Here is a 21,249-nt window from a genome sequence, read left to right as displayed (position 1 = left end):
CCACGAAATTGCTATTTAGCGTCATTTATGCCCATTTTCTCTCGAATCTACCCACTGTCTTAGTTCTAAAAGCTATAAAGTAGGACGAATTGCCAAAAAGGAGGACATTTTCAAAAACCAGAAAAAAGAGAATAAATCTTCCTGAAGGAGGTCGTATGGTAACCCAAATTTATAAGGAATTGTCATCTTTTTTGAATTTTTTGGGAGTTGCCTCGGAGGACGCCCAAATGTGCTCTTTTATGAGATTTTGTCCTCTTTTTTGGGAATTTTGTTTAAATATGACGTGAAATTCGAGTGAGATACATAAATCAGCACTGAAGTAACGCTCCGGCGGCTATTTCAAGAGGTGAGCCGTAGAGCTAACCTCTTTTTAGTCAACCAATGGATAATGAGAAAGAAAAACTGTATTTCAGGTGTTGACCGAGTTGTCCTCTTAACAGGTTTCCAAAATATGGTAACCCTATATAATATCGCACTGTACCTTGTTGATGAATGTTCACTGTTCAGTGTCTGTTATATTCTTTCTTTAAGTCAAAGTAAGCGTTGTCTGACGAAGAAATCGATTAGATATGTGAAATAATCGATTACTATTACAATTACGATTTTTCGAATATAATCGATTGCGCTTAACATTACTTGAAAATGCTGTAATCGTCGTAATCGATTACGAAGGCTAATCACGACTACATGTCTGAATACGACAATAGTTATCCCAACCTAGTATTCACGTTTGCGGAGTAAAATATGGATGTTTGCCACAATAATTGGTTTTCCTAGCGCTGGAATACAATATCATTTCTGAAGGGTGTGGGGTGGGGGTTCACTCTCAGCTATAGTAAGTCCTCGCTATAAAAAAGTCTTATCGCATGCGTTCATCCGAAGTCAAATAACCGTATAAAAACGATTGCTCGTCTAACCGCATCTATTTGTGGATTTGAACTTTTCCATTTCTTTCATATCTATATTTTCCATATCTTATTTTTCAGATATCAGTAACGAAAAGTTAATACAGATTTGCAACGAAAATACTATGGATATGACGACTGTTGATATCCTGAATGACTTCAAAGATGAAGAGCTTCAGCTACCCGACTTTGAAGTTTACCCGCAGATGCAAAAAATTGACGTGCACGGTTATTACAAGGGTCGCTATAACAGAAATCAGCTGACTAAAGAAATAGGATTTCTGCAGCAAAACAGAATCACAGCGGAAAATATTGGAATCGATGACGTAATGACCTCCATATGGCGGAAGCAAAAACTATCATCATCAAATTCAGTTGGTATAACCGCTATTGTGGCATCTGCTGGATCGGGGAAATCCACACTTACTCGCCGATTAGCTAGACAAGCTCTCCGTACATTCCCGAATATTAGGTATGCAGAAGATCTGCCTTCTTACGGTAAAAAAATGGTACACTATATGGAATTGAAGGAGGTTGACGTGAAGGACGAAATTAAACCATCAAAATTTTTATTTGGGGGACTGTTCGAAAATGAATTCGAAGAGTATCAGGCATTCAAATGGCTGGATGAACATCAATCCCAGGCAGTCCTCATATTCGACGGCCTTGATCAAGCAAGGTGGGATTTTGACACAAAAAATCTGCGCAAAATAAGAAAGCACGAAAAAGCAAGCTGCTGGTCAGTCATGTACAACATTTTGTCCCGAAATATCCTCCGTCACGTTAATGTGTACATAGCTTCGCGCGAGTTCAAGGTTTCGGAGTTACCGGCAATGGCGCGACCCGAAACCATCATCACCCTAAATGGTTTTACTTTTGAAGACGCGCATAGGTTATTTGCATTTCTACTCAATAAGAATGGTGAGGAACTCTGGCAGAAAATTGAAACTATGTCACCAAGATTGATCAATTTAGTCTCAGTACCCGTTTTTCTGATTCTAACGGCAGTTGTGATGGGAAGGGATCCAACTAAACCTCCTCCAACAACAGTGACAAAACTATACAACAGAATCATATCAGCTCTACAAAGCGTCGAAAACATTCGAAATCGGGAACAAATTTTATCGATCGTCAACAAACTGAAGGCATTGGCATTTCGAGGCATGAAAGAAGGAAAGGTCGTGTTCAAAGAGACGGACTTCAAGGAATTTGGAGTTTGCGCAGAGGAAGTCCAAGATTTAATGACAAAAGTTCCGGGGAACAACCTACTGAGCCGACATTTGATGCAAGGAAATTTCACATTCTTCTTCTGCCACCAAAGCCTTCAAGAATATCTGGCAGCGATCTTTATAGCAGAAATGGAGATCAACGACTTTTCTCGCTTCAATGAAGCACATCTCCATGAAGAACGATGGTCCGTTGTGCGGCGATTCTTGGCAGGCGTTGTCTTCTCCAAATCACATAACGATCTTTACGAAGGTCAGATATACTGTATTCAATTTATTTATTTAATAAGCTTTTACCCCCTTGCGTGCGGAAAATGAGGGTCCACCGGCTGGAAAATGGAGGTCATCCTCAAAGTCCATTTTTATTGCAGACTTAGGTCATTTTTTGGGATTTAAAAACCATCTTAATTCTTTTCAAAAAAAGTTGTTTTCACTCCACCCTATAGTAAACAATGGCTCATCGTGATATCGTTGATCTGCAATGTACTGACATGGCCATCGAAAAATCTACTGAGTGTTACACTATGAGAAATATTTGGGATTCGGAAAATATTCAATATTTCCACGTTCACTCCGATATAAAGATTATAAGGCTGATTTAAATCTGTGTAATTTTTATCAGGTTTTTACCCTTGATATTTTATTTTAATTCCTTCTCGTTGAGTTTATTTTTTGCGGGTGTTTTACTTTCTGGGGGGATACGTGAATGTGGTTTATTAACAAGCATGTACATTGTGCATAAACCAGACATAGTTTTTCACATCTAGAAACCGAACCAGATACCGTCAAAGATGTCCATGATAAATATGCTAGTGTTATTGATAATTCTGATATGACACATAATTAGGGCGGATCGAAATGGATTACCGGAGAGATTCGATTCTGAATCGAGTGTTTGACTTCTCGTCTCTGTAGTATAACACATTATTGGAATAACAAATGTATATATAAAATTGAAAGATGTACACTTTTTGCAACCACAAAATATAATGCCAGTTGTATATCCAGACTTCGACTAGGACTTGACTCTGTGGTGACTTCAATATGCCTCGACCTGACTCGAGTCAAAACTGTGAAATTGAGATTGACTTGTGACTCAGAACCTTCTGACCTGTAACCCTGTACCAGCCCTACTCGACATATAGCTAGGAACAGGGTATGGCGATTCTGGTAACCCAATATCGCCGATGAGGTTGAACTATTGGAACTAGGGGATATCGACTTCAAGATGCGGATTATTGAGTTGATTCGATATGCTTCATAACATTAATTGGCATGGTCCTCATTAATCCCATGTTCTTTTAATGTTTTTATTTTGAGTAAAAATCATGATTTCAATTATTGCTCCGATTAAAAGCGATTTTGCGCAGAGGCTAAATAAATTTTACCAGAACCCTAACCGTAATAGGCTATGGCGGATTCGAATAATACATGAACTGCGAGGTTGTCGGTTGCTAAGTACCGAATATAGTCCACTGACTTCTCGGGTAGAAAGTTGAATTGCACTATCACAGTACAGTTTCGCACTTGTCAGAACGTTACTGGGACGTCAGATACGCGAAAGAACAGATGAGCAATAAATTCGAGCTGGTAGAAAGTGGTGCGGAGCGCGATAACTTTCCATCAAATTATTTTGTTACACATAATCACGTGCACGTGCACCATAGGCTAGATCAAAAACCAATGGCACGGCTACACTAGGGTTACCATATTTCTGTGACCCAAATTCCGGACACTCTTTGGCGTCCACTAGTGGATATCAAAATGAGTTATGACGTCACAGTAGCAAAGCTTTGCTCATCATAGACCAGAGGTGGTCACGATCCGGTTCAGGAGTATGTGGCTGTGTGTTGTGTAACCGGGACCGAAACCACATTTTTCAGCCCCTTTCCGCCCAAATAAACAATGATTTTGAGCCCACCACAGGGTAATCGATGCAACGTCTGGGGGGGGGGGGGGGCTTGCTATATGAATCTGGTTTCTATATGCATCTGGTCGTTCAATTTTTTTACTGAAGTCTGTCAAGAGTATTGGTTGTTCCATATGTTGCTATATAGTTACTACCCTCCGCCCAGATGATCAGAGTTAGCCGTAGAGCTGGTGGAGGATGATGAGTTCGAAAATAAAGGGAGCGTAATTGTACATCGTTAAGTCATGTTCATGTTTATCAGCCTTATGCCGGTGCGCACCACGGAGCTTTATAAACACCCCACATCCAGGTTTCCAACCTTTTATGGTCGCGAGTCCATCTCCAATTTTAAAATGTTTCGTGGCCCAGATCAAAATTTGACGAGCTGATTGCTAAAAGAAGTCAGCACCTTTGCCCAGACTTACTCACGGGCTGATTACGTTCAACATATTCGCGAACCCCAGAATAAAGACAAACGACCCCTACGTTTGAAACCACCATCTTTGAATAAAGCGTTTAAACGGCCTTAACGATCTCTAGGAGTATACCGTACTCCTATAATTGCGATTACAATTATAGGCTTATTCCAGTAAATGAACGGTGTTTTTATTTATATTTTGTTGCAGTTTTTGCGAGGGTGGTAGTCCCCATATTAAAACCAATAAATGTGATAATAAATCGCGCGTAGCGCGAAGAAAAATATCATGCATCAGCATAAATATTCCCAAAAATAATGTTTTATGTTGATTTACGAAAAAATTATGAGCCTACGTCAAGTTTTCAAAATTCCGGACATTTTACATATTTTAGAAATTCCTCCCGGACGCTAGTTTGAACAGTGAAATTCCGGACATGTCCGGGAAATTCCGGACGTATGGCAAACCTAGGCTACACGCATTTACTAGTTAGTCTCTGTGTATGTACCGGTAATGGGCAGGCCTACTCTACCAGAATCGCTGCTTGCCGGCCTGCATTATTTCGTAACAGAATACAGCTACCTTACACTGAAGCGAGCCATTGCTGTCCCGTATGTCAACAACATTTACAAAATTTTGCTTTGTGGTTCCTATAACTAAAACAACATATATGATGCATACCATTTCGGTCTTTTTGATGATCGCAAATATTGCGGCGTTCTCTTCTATATGTTACCTAGCCGCTTAAATATGGATATTTTTTATTAGTGTCAGAAACACCACAGATAATTTAAATTGTGGATTGCTATAGGAAAAGACCATATTCATTTCATCGTCAAAGGGACCCGAGGTATAACAGCAACCGACGAGGACGGCTTAGCACATTTTGCTTCCATAGAAAAACCAATTACGCGATTTGAAATAAGAAAGATCGTCATTATGATCGATCCACACTACACACTTATCTTCAATTACACCGAGCAACAATTTTTTTTTCAAAAATCATGATATGTGAGATCGATTTAGGGGTGTATCAGAGGTGTTCAGTCCGGAAATGGCATAACTTTTTCCGATTAGGCTCTATTTTTGAGATATTTCCTCTTCCCACATATGCCATGAAAAGTAGCATGTTTTTCGGTAGTATAGGGTAACTCGCGCTTCAGGAGGTGAATATGTGCTTAGATTAGTTTATATCATCTCCCATGGAGCACTAACATGTGCGTTGCAGTTCACTGATGAAGCAATAGTTAGTTTTGTCCTGAATATTATCATTTAGAGACTATTTTTCCGACGGAATATACGTCAAATAACACCCCCTCTCATTTAAGCTACGGAAAAAGTCAAATGACACATATCTCATCACCGATTATTAGTGGGCTCAAATTCAACACGCTTTCCGACGCTTTTTATTATTAGATAATGTCCCTTGCTATCATTTTCCAAAATTTCAATAATGGGTATTATAATGAGTATATTAAAAATTGAGTGGTGGCTAGACAGAGGAAGTGTCGTAATGACCTAGATTTGTTTTGCTACATATGTTACGAGAATACGTTGGACATGAAGCGTTTCAATACGTCAAAAGTCATCAAGTACACTTACAAGGAGAACTTTGGTATGGCGTTGAGAGACCAAGATAAACGCTTGCCACCGCAAACGGTCCGTCAGCATTAGGTTGAAACTTCGCGCTTGTGGACTCAAGGTAAAGTTTAAATGATGCAATTTGTAATCCAGGTAGTTTTGTGCGAGCCAAAGAGTCACCATGATGATTGATATTTTTACATGAATGAGATATAAGGTTTGAACAAAAACAAGAAGTCATTGCACTTCCTCAACATTGACTCTGCTTTACAGCCAATTACCCACTCCCGTGAAATTCTAGTTGCAGCTTTACGTTCATGTCAGATCTGATTTCGAATGATGCTACGACAGAGGATGTAGTGGAAGATGTAGACGGCAATAGTATATGCTGTAGAAAATCTAATAACACCGACTCCTCAAAATTATTACGAATACAGAGTGATCCAACGCATTTTACTCGAGATCAGCTAAACAACGAAGGTCTTGACTTGTGTTGAGACGACGAAAAGACACTATGTGGATAACGTGGAGATGATGTTCACGAACGTTCTTGGATCGAGGATAAAAATGAGCCTTAAAGTTCAGTATCATCACTTCCCCTTCAAAAACTGGAAATACGAGTGAGGGTGGAAGGTTTCTCCTATAAAGCAAATAAATGGAAGAGAAATATCATGGTAGTTGGGAAGCATACATTATGACTGATTACTGCCAGCTGCGTATTGCCAATCTGTCCCCATCAAAATCGTACAAGAGGACTTTCCTGCTGATGACTTAAAGCTAATTTAAATTATTAACAGGAGTTGCATCTAAGAACTTCACTATTGCACATCCAGATATTGCTTTACTTCTACGAGAAGATTTGAATACTCATTAGTGAATAAAAATATTGCTTGTTTGTTTATTTCGTCTGTGTTCACAAATTGTCGTCCTTATGTAGGTTCAGGCATACTTGGTTTGTTATTACAGAATTTCTACTATTCTTTGTTCACTTCACTCACTTTGATCGCCATAGGAATCGTATTGTCAGGCACAAATTACAATATATTAGGGGAATTCTATAAAAATACGAATAAATTGGGTATTTTTGTGTTCGATATGCGGTAAAATAGATTTATGCAGCACAGCTTCGTTCGCCGATCTAATTTCTCACATTCTAGTGGCTTCAGTACATACGGACCTACTAAAACATTTAATATAGGCTATAAGTATAAAATGTAACCTAGTTTGAATAAAATAAAAAGAAATAAAAAAATATCCGAATTCAGTGATATCTTGAAAAATAAACCTAATCTTCAGAAACCAATGCCATTTTCGAGCTCAGCGCCCCCGATCTATCCTAAAATCGTTCTCACCTACCATAATGAATTTTTTGTTGTTGTCCAGCAAATGGTTGCTTACCAATTATGCCTATGAGTGAACTTTTTTGTGACGTGTCGATACGTTTTCTAAAATAAGCGGACGAATTCGAAAATGAACATTTAGGCGTCCTCCGAGGACATTTTCAATTTAGTGAAAAATATAATAATTCTCTTGAAAGAGGGTGTATGGTAACCCTAATTTTACCCTTCATTTAATATGTATTCTGGCCGAGAGGCAAATTTATATGTAGATCTATAAAATGCATAGACTTCCAAAACTTAAGTTGGGTGCAAAAAGTCATAGTTGCTAAGCACTATACATAATCCCACCTCTTGCTATTTAAGTGTGTCTATGTTGAAGAAGCATAATTGGTACATTGTTGGAGACACTGTGGTGTATGCTTTATCCATGGAAAAGTAAAGTTATCATACCAGAAAAAGTATTGCAAGCAGCCACCTAGTGGAAGATGAAAAACTCCAAACTTATCTGCGGGGGTAACCTGTTTTATCACCAGAGAGGACTATAGCGGTGATCACCACTTTGGCTGATTAAGTGGGCCTTCATTCATGGCATTTGTGCGCCGAATGTCAGTCTGCTGGAGAATGGTTGGATCAGCCTAAGGAACAATGGCCTCAGTTTGAATCATACAATATCATGAGTCTTTTTGTAAGTACTGTTAATGTCGTTAAAAAGCGCGTAAATGAAATGCGAGAAATTATGTTCAATAAGATGGTCTCGAAATGATATGTCGACCGTATTGTAATCTGAGCATAAATACTTGTCATTAATGGGCCCGATAATCGTTCCGGGAATCAGTACAATTGGTTTTGAGATTACTGCAACACAGGAATGACCACATCGGTTTCTGGTTAGGAAGTCGTAATAAAATTTTAGTTTTAAAACAGCTTCTACAATTCGGAATACATATCTATTCTGAAACACGTTGTGTTAAAGTCTATTGGCTGTTTTGAATCTGAATCGAATTCGGTTTAATTTATTGAATCATTCCGCACTTAGACTTCAACATCAATATTAATCAGAGAGATTCCTGTTGTTCGAAATACTGGTTGCTAAACTGAAGTTTTCTGTCATCTAACACAGTGCTCTTCAACCTTTTTCGACGTGGTACACCCTTTTAACGTTCGCTCAAAACTCGTACACCCCTGTTCATTAGGGTCTTTAATAATGAATTTTTTCCTCAAATCGCACTGGCTACTTGATAAAATTGTTAGGTTACCTAGCTTAAGCCTACACACCAAATTTGGTTCAATTCCAGCCATTGCCTACGGAAGAAGAAAGTTTCTATTTATAATATAAAAATAAAAACCGAAAAATGTGAATTTTTTCTGTTCACCCCATGAAAGTATTAGGTTGTCTATAAAAACGATGTTCTTCAAATTTGGTTTAATTCCAACCAGTAGAAGCGGAGTTATTGCCGTCAAAAAAATTGGATATTCAACTTCCGCTTACCGGCCTTGAAAGACGGTTAGACGTAGCAATAGCAAGCAAATGAATGAAAAAGTCATTCGATATTGGACGGATTCCGATGCGGTTGCACGTTTCCAATCGGATGGAGTGTTACCGTAGCTTCAGGGATGGTTTGATTAAAGTTTGCGCACGGTCGGCCAGTTAGACTATATACGTTTAGGAAGATTGTAGATTGTAAATCTTATTCAGCCGAGCAGACATCTAGTCGTAGGTTACTTATTTATAGTTAAATGTGACCTTCGTTAATGATAAAGCTCATCGTTGATCATCGCCTTGGTTGCGCGTGGAACGCTCATGCGAACTCGATCCGAGAGTTCTATCGCTTCATTCTAACCCGGTGTCGCCACAGTAGCCATATCTTCCAATTGTTACGTAAGCAGGCAATGACAACGATCACCACGATATTGCTTGTTGCGTGACAGTCTCGGATGGAACGGAGAAGCAACAAGTATTCACTCGGTCGCTTCGCCTTCAACTCTCAATGAACACAGACCCCCGCATTCGCATGGAACTTTACACAACGATCTATGAATCAGACGACGACAGTCTTATGACACTTGACGTCATCAAAGCATTTTGCATCACATTGAGTCGCGATGAAGCTCATATCGTTGGATCGCTTGCAGCAAGAAGTCAAAGATTTCGTTCATTGGAGTTATCTGCCAGCGGTATCGACGATGAGCTATTGGGCATCATAACTAGGTGTCTCAAGGATACAATTCACGTGAGTCACTTTAATAAATCATAGCTTTCGTAGGAAAACAACGAAAAGTGGTATTCTTGATTAATCGAATTGATGCCTTCCGAAACCTTGTATTCGACAATGTGAAATCCAGAGGTGGTCAGTAACGAAGTACTTCTACTTTTTGGAAGTACTCAAGTAGTTTACCTCTACTTCTGGTAATTACCCAAGTAGATCTGATTGTCTCCACTTCTACTTCGTGATATTTTGTGATCTACTCACTAACTTTACGCTATTTTCAGTTTGTCAAGTAGAAGTAGTCTAATCCATCAATACCAAAGATAGCCTGAAGACTTTCTGGGCTGTTTTCACGGATTACCAACATTTAATATTCATAGAAGTCAGGTAAAGCCCAGAAATTTTGTTGCGCTTCGCGCACAGTAGTTATGGAGTGACAACTGACTATGTTTTCACTAAAGTATCAGTGACCATAATTTAGGTACCGGATTGCTTGGTTCTGCTCACACCGCATTGTCGTCCACATCAAATATTTCATCACAGTAAATATGGCCCACCATAATGTCTGCAACTACCGTTTCGCAATCTAGCAATTACCTATCATATCGTATTCTAGTAGCCAATGACGTGTCCTGCTAATCTGGAAAATATGGCTTTTTTTTAACGTTACACTTGGCATTTTTAACGTCACTTTCGAAGCTTTATGGACAAAAGACATGACATATATTTTCCGCTGTTTAGAGGTGATATTTGTATTTCACTTTCAATTCCGAGCATCATGCTTTGATTTCTAATTACTTTCAGTTCTTTTATCTGCAGAACATATATGTTGAAACATAAAAGCAAGTGTAGTAATGACTCTATTTTCCGAAAATAAAGATACAGTAAATATAAATCTCACGATCCACAATATTTGTTATTACTAGGACAAGTTTTTGTTGCAGTTAAATCCGTAGATATTTGCATTCATTTTTGAAAAAAAGTTGCAGAAGTTGCATTTTCACCACATTTTGCTCGGTTGACTAAAAAAAATGGTCAACTTCCCAAATTGACTTAAAAAAAGGTCAATTTTCCGGCTAAGCTCCCGGAATGGAAATGGTCATTTACACCAGGCCGATATATATTTCTTATTTTTGATTCCGTAACCGCCGACTTGTAACATGGAACCCTTTTTTGCTTTTGTAAGACACCGCTTATGCCAGGGGTCGCCAACTCAAAACGGGTCGAGAGCCACTGTCAAATTTTGTAGAGACCGTGGTTTGCATGAATTCAATATCGAGATAAAATAGGCCATACAGTTGAACAACCACGCTATCTCGTCACCTACTAGAACGGTGGTTTTTAACCGGGGGTCCGTGGACCTCTGGCGTCCGCGATACCTCTAAATTTGTAAAGTGATTGTAAACCTGATATTTATTTTTAATTAGGAAAAGCATGAGACAGTTTCGGTTCAAAATTGCTAAAACTTTAGGACTCACACAGGGGCGTAGACAGAGGGTAATCGGTGTCCGATACCCCCGTTTCCAAGCTCAAAATATCCCCTCATTTTAAATATGTTTTCATTGATCTAATATTTCTTGTTCTAATTCGATAATCCCCTAATCGCCGCGGCATCATCGCGCCATCGATCGATCGAACAATGTAGTGTGGTGATGCCTTTTTCTCATATTGTTCTCTCGTCTACGGAAGCCCGAAAAACGCATCTCACATGGCTCTCCCGTCTCATCTGAACGATATTATCCAGTTGCAGAACCAGAAGTCACAGTAACAATAACACTCGCATTGAAATTTCGATACCGCGCGAGTTGGTTTTTCGTGTTTGACAGTCTCAGCCCTTTCTTGGCCGTGGCCCATTTTCCGATTTAAAAATGTGCTGTGGCCCACCTGATATCTTGGAGTCCTAATCCTGTTTAATTCGTGGTCACGGACAGCGCCGATATGCTTATTTCTCTGAAATATGCGCATTTTTCTCTAACTGATGATATTTAAATCTCGATCTCTCGGCATATGAAATCGCGTGAAGCGCGAATAAAAATTCAAGTTGAATAAATATCGTTCAACAAACGATCAACGAAATAATCTTGGGCCCCTTCGAGCTCCCCCAATTGGGGATGTGGGTGCGGCAGTTACGGCCCTGGTAGATCATAAGCTAAAACTCGTAAGTAGGCTAGATTATTTTCGTCCGCTGCTCCATTCGCATCGCGAAACACAATAATCAGATCCCCGCACTGTGTGATTGGGACTTTACTAATACTATTGTGGGGAATATTATATTCATTCTGGGCCAGCATCGAACAATTCATTGGTGAATGGGGTACTACAGAGAAGTGGAGAAATATTTTTTAATATGCATGATGTCCTTTGCATGTCTTGTACCAAAACAACTGAAGTTGCGATGTCAGAATATTCAATCCAATGATACAATCAATTCCTGTGACTCTTTCAGTATGTAGCCTAGAATGATTTCCAGGCAGGACATTTTAAAGTGACTTCAAAGATGAATGCGCTCCGATAAATCCTCAATCCATTAAGATTCGTTGAGGCGGTGGTGCAGTATACCTCCGCCAGAAGTTGCTAATAATTTGCAATTATGGGTATGTTTAGCTTGCAATAATACGGCCTGCCGAAGTACAGTAAATCTGTAGGCCTACATCAATTGCACTTCATTGCGAGTTCATTGCATACCCCTTTCATCGGAATACGACATATGACCCTGCCAGAATACTTGGTTACTTCAGCTTTATCTTCCAGTTATTATACGCTTGAAATTAATTTAGTTGCTGTTAGCCGTAGGTTGTCATAGCCAGTAGAAAAAGCCACCGTTTCTCCCTAACGTTTTCGATTTGTACATGCTGACTTCATGCGTGCCACTACGTCTAATCAGAGTCGGATGAAAAGCTTTATGTAGCCTAAGTATAATAAGATAATACCAATATTAGCGAATACATAAGAAATATAACTAAACTTACATTAATTCTAAAATTTTCTAAATGACTCTGTGGCCCACCTCAAAATGCTCTGTGGCCCACCAGTGGGCCATGGCCCACCCTTTGAGAACCCCTGGTCTAGTGTCAACAAACGTTTAGAACGTGCGCGCTAGGCTTGTATCATTAGAGATAGCAGATCCCTACAGTACCAAAACAGATCGTACTAATCAAATGTTCTGTATTGAATCTTTTATGTATTGATCCAATTTGCGATCATTTAGCTCGGTTGTTGTGTGTGGGTTTCCAGATCTCCAGCCGTTTCGTGTCTCAGGCCTCTGGCGCATCTGCTGATTGTCCTGTTATAACGCGCTTGACCATTGACCAGTAGTAAAAACATTCGAGGCTAGGAAAATTAGGCCGCTCGGTGACTCGCTGCGCGTGATAGTGCTACATCAATGTTCGATGTACTATTGTAATGATCAGAAGTTATAGTCTTGGCCTCGACAATTCGCAATTGTCACTTCTGCACCGCAAACGCGTTTAGGAATGCATTTTGATCGCGAGCCTAAGCCTGCGCCAGACCTCTGTTATTCACGTGATGCAATCACACAAGCTCGAGCGGTAATTAGTCTTTACCATCTCCACACAGCAAAAATACTACACCATCTTGGCAGACAGTAAAAATCATATTGATTTAAAACAAAATTAATCCAGATTGTTTGTATCAAACGGCAACAGACTATAACTCATTTGCGTGTCTTCACTGGTCGAGTGTTCGACTGTTCGTGTTTGAGCGCAGAATGGATAGATCTTCCGCTGTGCTGTAATATGATCTGCGCGCACTTTCGTGATTACATCCTCGCTTTGGTAATTAAGGTCAAGATACCTCGCTGTCATCGAAATTTGTTTGCTTCTTCCATCTGATCTGATACATTCTGATTTGCGAGGTGATCATCGATCACCTGCTGTGTTGAGTCATGATTCGAGCGCGCTTTGTATCAAGATCCATGCGCATTAGGGTTGTTCAGAATTGACCGACTTTCAAAAAGTCGGGGTTTTCAGTCCGATTCCCATGCCTTATACCTTAAAAACAAATTCTGGCAACTTTTTTTTGTAATTCATCCCCTGCATCCGTGTGCACATTGAGCTGGAAGAATAGCAGCTGAAAATGGGGGATTCCCCTAAAATCTGAGTGTCACGATTTTACCTAGCCTAGTTAAAGTGACATATAACATGGATTTATGCAGCTGTTGCGGTTTGGAGTGCTAGAAAACCCCACTATATAAGGCATTCCTAGTTCAGGATATCATTTCCATGTCCCACACTGCCTTAGAACTGCTCAAAACTACCTAAAACTGATAGTCATTTTGCTGGATCACATATCCTACACCCCTCAAACCTACCAGGCACTGTTCATCAATTTCCTGGATCCCCATGTGCAAGAATACAACTGTAAATGTCACATCCACTCACAGCCACATAATAAACATCACAGGAAACGAAAAAATAAGGCAAAGAAAGAGATCAACTTGGCAAAATATTATATAAATCAGGTGGACGAAATGGTTGCTTTCGAGAAATCTGCATATCTGTTCCGGTGATCTTCCACAGCTTGTAGGAGGCTCGCTCGCTGTTTTTCGTCATCCGTTATGAACGCAGCATAGTCGGTATTCAATTTTACCATACGCTCTGCTGCATCATTAACTACTTCAACAGTATTCACAAATTCTTGAGCAGTCACGAAATCCGGATCAGTATGCCATTCCGAAACTGGAAGACTCAACCAATCATGTTCCACATGTATAGCATCAAATAGAAACCACGATTCTGGCCCAATCAAATCGACCATACTCATTGACTCAGAGACAGAGTCAGAGATCAGACTGAGAGGCATACCTCTGCGAAATTTTTCAGGGATTGGCATTTTCAGCAATTTAGCAGCCATCGCTTCCTTCAGTTTGTCAGGAATCTTTGGATTAGCCGAGAACATGGTAAATACCACCATTTCCTCAGTTAGATACCAATGATGTTTTCGCAATTTATTGTATGCCACATCAGCAACAGTGAGATCGCATAATGAAAAGTTTTTCATGTCATGAAGGAATTTGAGATAATTCCAAGGTGCGTCACATGCAATACCAGAATGTATTGATTCGTTCCAACTTTTCAATGAACTCTTCAGAATAGTCCATTTGCTCACTCCACATGAACATTTTTTGACAGTACAGGACTTGACTCATCCATCTAGCGCTATGAGTAGCACCAGGCTTGCGAAAACGATGATCAACATATTTGTCATCCAAAATCGCCAAGGTGCCTGTTGCACATTCTCTGTAGTCATCTCTTATCAAGACTTCTTTCTGCTTTCCATCATTGGGTTTCATCAGTGGAATTATTTCTTGCTTTGCTTCATCAGCTTTCATCGCCAACCAGCTGCCTTCAATAAACTTCAGCGTTTTATAGCTTATTGATTTATCAATATGTTTCCACTTCTTCTTGAAGGTATTAAAATCCGTGTTTTCAGGGCCTGTGGTTGTCGATCCAAACAAACACTTCCAAACCTCTCGAATGACCAGTTCATAAATATGATGGCGACAGGCATTGTAGAAAACTTTCCTGTTAATCAATTCTTCAAGTAACGGAACCGCACCTTTGTTTTTACCAGTGTTTGAGGATGTTGTGTCAAACACAAGAGCTCTAACAGATTTTGTTAAATTCCAAAGTTCCAGCAGTTGAAATGATGCATCAGCCTGTGCTTTTCCTGTAGCACTTTCCAGAGTTTGAATGCCAAAAAGTTTCCCTTTCTTAAATGCGCCGGAATACGCCGACGATGCGAGCACGGACAAGGCCTCAAATTGATATCCTAGACGATTCTTAGTGAGCTTTCCATCCCAGTGCAATGCAATGTGCTCTGGTGGATTGGTGGATATTTTTTCAAAGATAGATTCGGAAATTTTCAAACGATTTGCAATGCGTCGTCGATAGGTCCCAGATCTTGAAAGATGGAAGTCATTAGGGTTGCCATCGCAAGCTTTAATCAGTGCTGCAGTTATCACGGTAGTGGCATTATCACTGACTTTCAAGCGATCAAAAACCTGGCATAGGTCTTCGTCGCTGAATAGGTTTACAGGAGCTTTTAGAGTCACAAATTTAGCGGAATGACCAGATGTCGACTGTGCAAGTTCAAAATCAGTGCTGTGAGAAGTGTCAGCTACCTGTGAACATATAGATGAGCTCTCTGTAAATTCACCGTCGCTACTTGATGCTGGTGCAGACTCTCTTGCACTCATGGTCCATCTCTTTTGTTGCATGATTTTCGCTTTCAACACTTTATCTTTGCCACCGATCGTTGCTAATCTCGGACCCCTTTGATCCTGATAAAATGCTATCTTCACGTTTTTTATCGTCAGAAAGAAGTCTACTTGCTTCAATTGTCGCTATCGCGTCAGGGGCTTCTATATCCCATAGCTTACTCAGTTTGGCTTCAAAGTCGCTTTGTTTTTTTGATACATATTGCCGGCCTGCAGTTTTCTTTAGTGACAGCCATTGTTTCCATACTGTTTCCAATCTTTTAGTGGCATTGACTTTTGTGATAGTCTTTATGCCAGCAAGTAACCAAAAACCGATCACTTCATCTACTGCGATCTGGATGTGTGACTGACTGGTTCATTTTTTAAAAATGAATGCTCTCTCAGGTGTAGCACATATTGCATAACTTGCCTCAGAGTGGGCAACTTCGATCCCGTAATGGCTTCCTCAGATGGCCCAACTAAGAAATGCTGTGTCTGCGATCGTGTTCTTCTAGTTTTCTTCGGTACTGCTTCACTAGATGACGATTTTTTTTTTCAGACATTTCGCACTACAGCTAATCCTAGAAAAACAGATATACATAAACTCAGTCAAGCAACAAAGAATAGTGGAGAACATTTCAGTTCTTTTAAAGTTTTAGGTCGAACACATACTGCATAACTTGCACAGGAGTAGCCAGATTAGATCCAGTTATAGATTATCGAAGATAGTTATTCATAAATTGGAAAAACTCATACCAATATATTGATATCTTGGGATATAACAAAAAATTTAGAGCAACCGACTGGCGGTTTTCCCCAGTCACTGGAATAGACATTTGCAAGCTTTGTTTCTATCCCAGTAGAAAGGAAAAGAGTATCAGGTCTATTATATCAAATAGTTGTATACTGCTATAATACTATGTTCACTAATCACGCGCTAAACTCGCTAATAGCATGAGTCAAAACGCCGCCTGATAAGTCCTGCACCTCAATCGTAAACACAGTCCATCAACAACAATGCAGCAAGGCACCTGACTAATCAATGATCCCCGTTTCACAGCCGTGCTCAGCGCTTCATCAGCGCTAGAACATACGCGTCACGTCAATGAGAACACACGCCATTCCTGTCAAGTCACTGACTGTGTATTTTTAACGCAATATATCGGTTAGCGGTTAGCCTTTTAGAGAAATATCCCCCGTTTTAATAAATATGCCCCGTTTTTTCGGCTGGCTACGCCCCTGGACTCACATCATTAAAATGTTCGTCTGGGATCAAATATCCAGCTGTGATAACTCATTTTATTGTCAAATTACCAATAGCCTGCCGATGCAAACATATTGCTCTTTAGAGATGTTTTGGTGGGGTTTGTAGAAAAATGAAATGTTGGGGATAGCATTTTGGATTTGGAGTTGTCAGTCTCAGCAAATTAGTGAACAGTCGTTTGAATTAGGAATTCTTGAATTTTTTTCCTAATGAAGGAATTGAAACCTCATCACGAAACCATTGTCTCCTGTGATATAACCACTAAATAACTTCAAGATGAGATGCTAGATAGAAATGACCAGGCTGGACGTGATATGTACAACAAGCTGTCGTTGGAAGCGTTACGCGTTAATATTACATTCGCCGCCAATATACATTTGTGGAAATGGATTTTCGGCACTTGTTCATATCCAATCGAAGACGCGGATATTCAAGACAATAAATATAGCTCCAAAATTCGTTTGAAAATAGTAAAAGTCCATCCAATTTCTACGTACACTGTGATGTTATTTTCAAGAAAAGTCATTGTGTGGATGTTTATCACTAGACACAAGACAGGAGACTGATAACGGTTGCGCGATTATCGATTTAATTTTGAACGAAAACTTGCGGGGGTACGTGGCGGTCCAAAGGGGGTTCGCGAAGACAAAAAGGTTCAGAACCACTGTACTAAACCCTAATGAATTGATATCCCGTTAAATTAGGGGTACTGGGCTTATCGTACGCCTTGAATTTTAATTAAGGATTGCACCGTGTGTTGTTAATTAAGGATTGCGCCGGGGGTTGATTGGTCAGAGAGAAGCAGCCATGGTAGTGCCTGTATGACAATGCTGTTCTTAAATCCACATTGTCTTCGTCATTCGGAAGAAATGGTTATGAAGTTACATTGCTGTCGTTAAAATACATTCATTAAATACGAGGTAATCCTTTTTAATGTGGGTAAATGGGCAAATAATGTATCGATTCAGCAATCCGGCCCGCCAAGTACTCATTTTTCCTATATCCGGCCCGCCGACTGGAGAAGTTTCCCGCCCCTGCCCTAGGGCCTAGGGTGTACGCAACACCCGGCTGAAGAGACCTGCTTTAGACAACCTAACAATTTCGTGCGGTGACCAGAAATTTTGAATTTTTCATTCATTTATTTCCTATACCATTAGGTCAAGCTTTCTCCTCTTGTAATGCGGCTAGTAGTTGGAATCATCCATATTTGGTGCGGAGCCTTAAATTAGGTAACCAAATAATTTTATCAAGTAGACAGTACAATTATTAAAAGAAGTGATATTTGAACACCCCCATTGTAGGTATGCCGCATATGCCTACTAAAAATACAGGATAGATGCCAGACATGGGGTAATCGCGATTAGTAATCGTAATCGATTACGACGATTACAGCATCTACAAGTAATCGTAATCGCAATCGATTACATTCATAAAGTAATCACCCCATGTCTGATAGATGCAGCATACTCACCATACCCAGGTTTATCGTCTATGGCAGACCCGGGCAAAGTGCGGCCCGCGAAGCCATTCTGTGCGGCCCGCGAAAGGTTGCTTGGAATTCATAACATTAAACCTGCTTTTTCGAAGTTGATGCGTGGACTAAAACCATAGGCGGTATCAACTAAACAGAAAATTCGTTTACTTTGAAGCCTGTTCATTAATATGCCACAATTACGCTGCCTACGTAGTTTGAATGCGTAATCCAGATTCAATATAAAGGCAATGTGGCAAAGTATGAGTAACAATTAAATTCAGAAGAAATCACTCTTTCCATATGGTATAGGTAGGGAAGCGAGTGGCGCGGTTGGTTAAGCGTTAGCGTCACGACACCAATGGTGGAGGTTCGAATCCCGGTTCGGACTAATTACTATGTGTCGGAGGTTCTATGGGCTTCTCATCGTCGACCTCACTGCAGTCGCAGTGCCTTGAAAAGCCCGGTCCGAGTGAGCCGAGCTATAAGTCGGCAGCAAAAACAGGCTATAAGCACCACTGGTGTGAACGATAATAATAATAATATTATGGTATAGGTCAAACCTTCTTTGTTGTCATTGTCCCGTTACGCATTATACCAGGGCTGGCCAACCTTTTCAGCCAACGGGCCACATTCGATCGACGAATGATTGCGCGGGCCACTAGCCGCGCAAAGCGCGAAAATTTTTTGAAGTTCATAGGTCAATAATATTGTCATTTGACTATATTGTATATCTCTGGGCTAATTTTGCGATGACTGGGCTATTCGGCGCTTGGACATACCGATATCGAAAGATGCGACCAACATTCGTCAATCATTTCGTGCCTAGGTTTCATAGTCGACGGTCTTACTGCGAGCGCAAACGCAATGTCGCATATGTTGAACGACACTTTGTCTCGTAATCGCGAATATAGTTAGACTCAATCTGATACATTAGGTGTTCTTCCATTTTCACAAAAGGGCAACAATATTAAAAACAAGAAATCGAGCGACAAAATGTTGCGCCAAGCTTGTAGAAAATTTTCACCTTCGATAAATCTACCGCAAATTATTCTGCTTTATGGTAGTGTACGAAGATATACCAATGTGAGAAAGGCTGATGGATTTGTCAATGCGTCGGAACTGATATTTTAGTCATCACATCTCAAGTGTTGCGGCCAGATTAATCAAATTTGCGAGTTCACAGTCTGTGCAATCCCTTTTTGATGATATTAGAAATTTCCGAAATGACCTCGCGGGCCACTCAAAACCTTCTCGCGGGCCACGGGTTGGCCGGCCCTGCATTATACGGTACGCATTTCAATTTGTTGCGTGAGGCGTTACCAAATCCCTAATTCATAAAACAAGTCAATCAGTGCTGATTACTTTATGAATCATCATATCTATCGCCCATAAAGGATGAACGGGCGTGTCGAAAAGGGAAAGCCGAAAGCTGAAATTCAAAGAAGGTTCAGACCACTAAACATTAGTATACTGGAGTTAGGGGTAGACTCATCCGTTTAGTTTTTTGCCGAGCATGTCGTCGATATTAAGGATTTTAATTATGACATAAATACGAAACACTCGGTAAAGGGAGGGCAAATTTCAGAAAAACTGCAAACTTCCCTTAACATCAAGGCTATTTGAGCTGATCACTGCTCGGAATTCAGCAACCAAGACAAGCTTTGTACTATCCCATATACATTTTAGTGCAGTTGTTCTCGAACTGGCGGGCGTGAAAGCATCTGAAGGGGGGCGCAAAGTCGAACTTGAATGAAAAAATTTGCGCTTCACGCGATTTGCTTTCAGCCCGAAGTGTAGTTATTGCTCTGTGTATTGTCCTAATTTGATAATACAGAATTCTCTTACCAACAACCCTAACTATCAATGCCATCAAACTATCCGCTGGGATTGTTAGCGTTCATGTTGCTCTTTTGAAAATGTCGTGATTTCATGATAGGGAGGGGGGAAATTGTTCACTATCATAAATTGGGGTATGCCTAAAAAAATATGAGAACCACTGTTTTAGTCTCTTAATGGAAAACGTTGATAGGGGTTTAAAGAGAGTTAAAATTTATCATGTTTAACATTATTTCGAAGCATGACAAATAAAATTAAAATATGCTGAAGAATAAAGACAAAATTTTTCACTCGGCTCACCAACATATTCTCAACTTCTCATTTGGCCCGCGAAGGAAAATAATTGCCCACCACTGGTCTATGGCTTGTAAAACTATTATGTTGTATTATAGGACACTATGGTTCTATCGTTGCAATTATAAAGGATTTTGATTTGACCTTCGTCAAATGCAGAAGCGATATGGAATGTGCGGGAAAAATTTGACATGTAGCCGATCCTGAGAAAATATCGCTTTGGTTCATTTGGCAATACGACTGTTTATATGAAATGTCCATTTAAGTTCTCTTCCACTTGCTGACAATTACCTCTAAGGAGTGTCAGTCAAAAATAATCGGGTGTATTTCAATATGAAAATAAGATTCAATCGCATATTAAGTTCTGTACCTCCAACCAGGGCATGGTATGGTATGGTATGGAACAAGGATTTTCCATACTCCATACTTGCCTTACTCTCTCCATACCATACTTGCAATTTTCCATACCATACCAACATTGTTCCATACCATACTTGATACATATTCCATACTTTCAAATACTTCAATATCATAAGTAAAGTACAGGGTTGTAATGACTCGAGTCCGACTGGAGTCACGA

General features: G+C 40.0%; 1 protein-coding gene across 1 annotated transcript in view; it reads left to right on the top strand.

Moving 5' to 3' along the window:
• Window positions 1–965: 965 nt before the first annotated feature.
• LOC145438296 (uncharacterized) overlaps window positions 966–21,249 on the top strand; it is a 65,815-nt gene continuing 45,531 nt past the window's right edge. The window contains exons 1-2 of the mRNA XM_080315689.1: window positions 966–2,384; window positions 9,307–9,608. Of these exons, the coding sequence (XP_080171815.1) occupies window positions 1,031–2,384; window positions 9,307–9,608 (1,656 nt within the window). The 5' untranslated portion in view covers window positions 966–1,030. The remainder of the gene's footprint in view (window positions 2,385–9,306; window positions 9,609–21,249) is intronic.

This window comes from Botryllus schlosseri, chromosome 4 (assembly GCF_051294905.1).
Source record: "Botryllus schlosseri isolate E-star chromosome 4, Bs_hap1, whole genome shotgun sequence".
Classification (NCBI taxonomy): Eukaryota; Metazoa; Chordata; class Ascidiacea; order Stolidobranchia; family Styelidae; genus Botryllus; species Botryllus schlosseri.
This window is presented reverse-complemented; position numbering and strand designations above follow the sequence as displayed.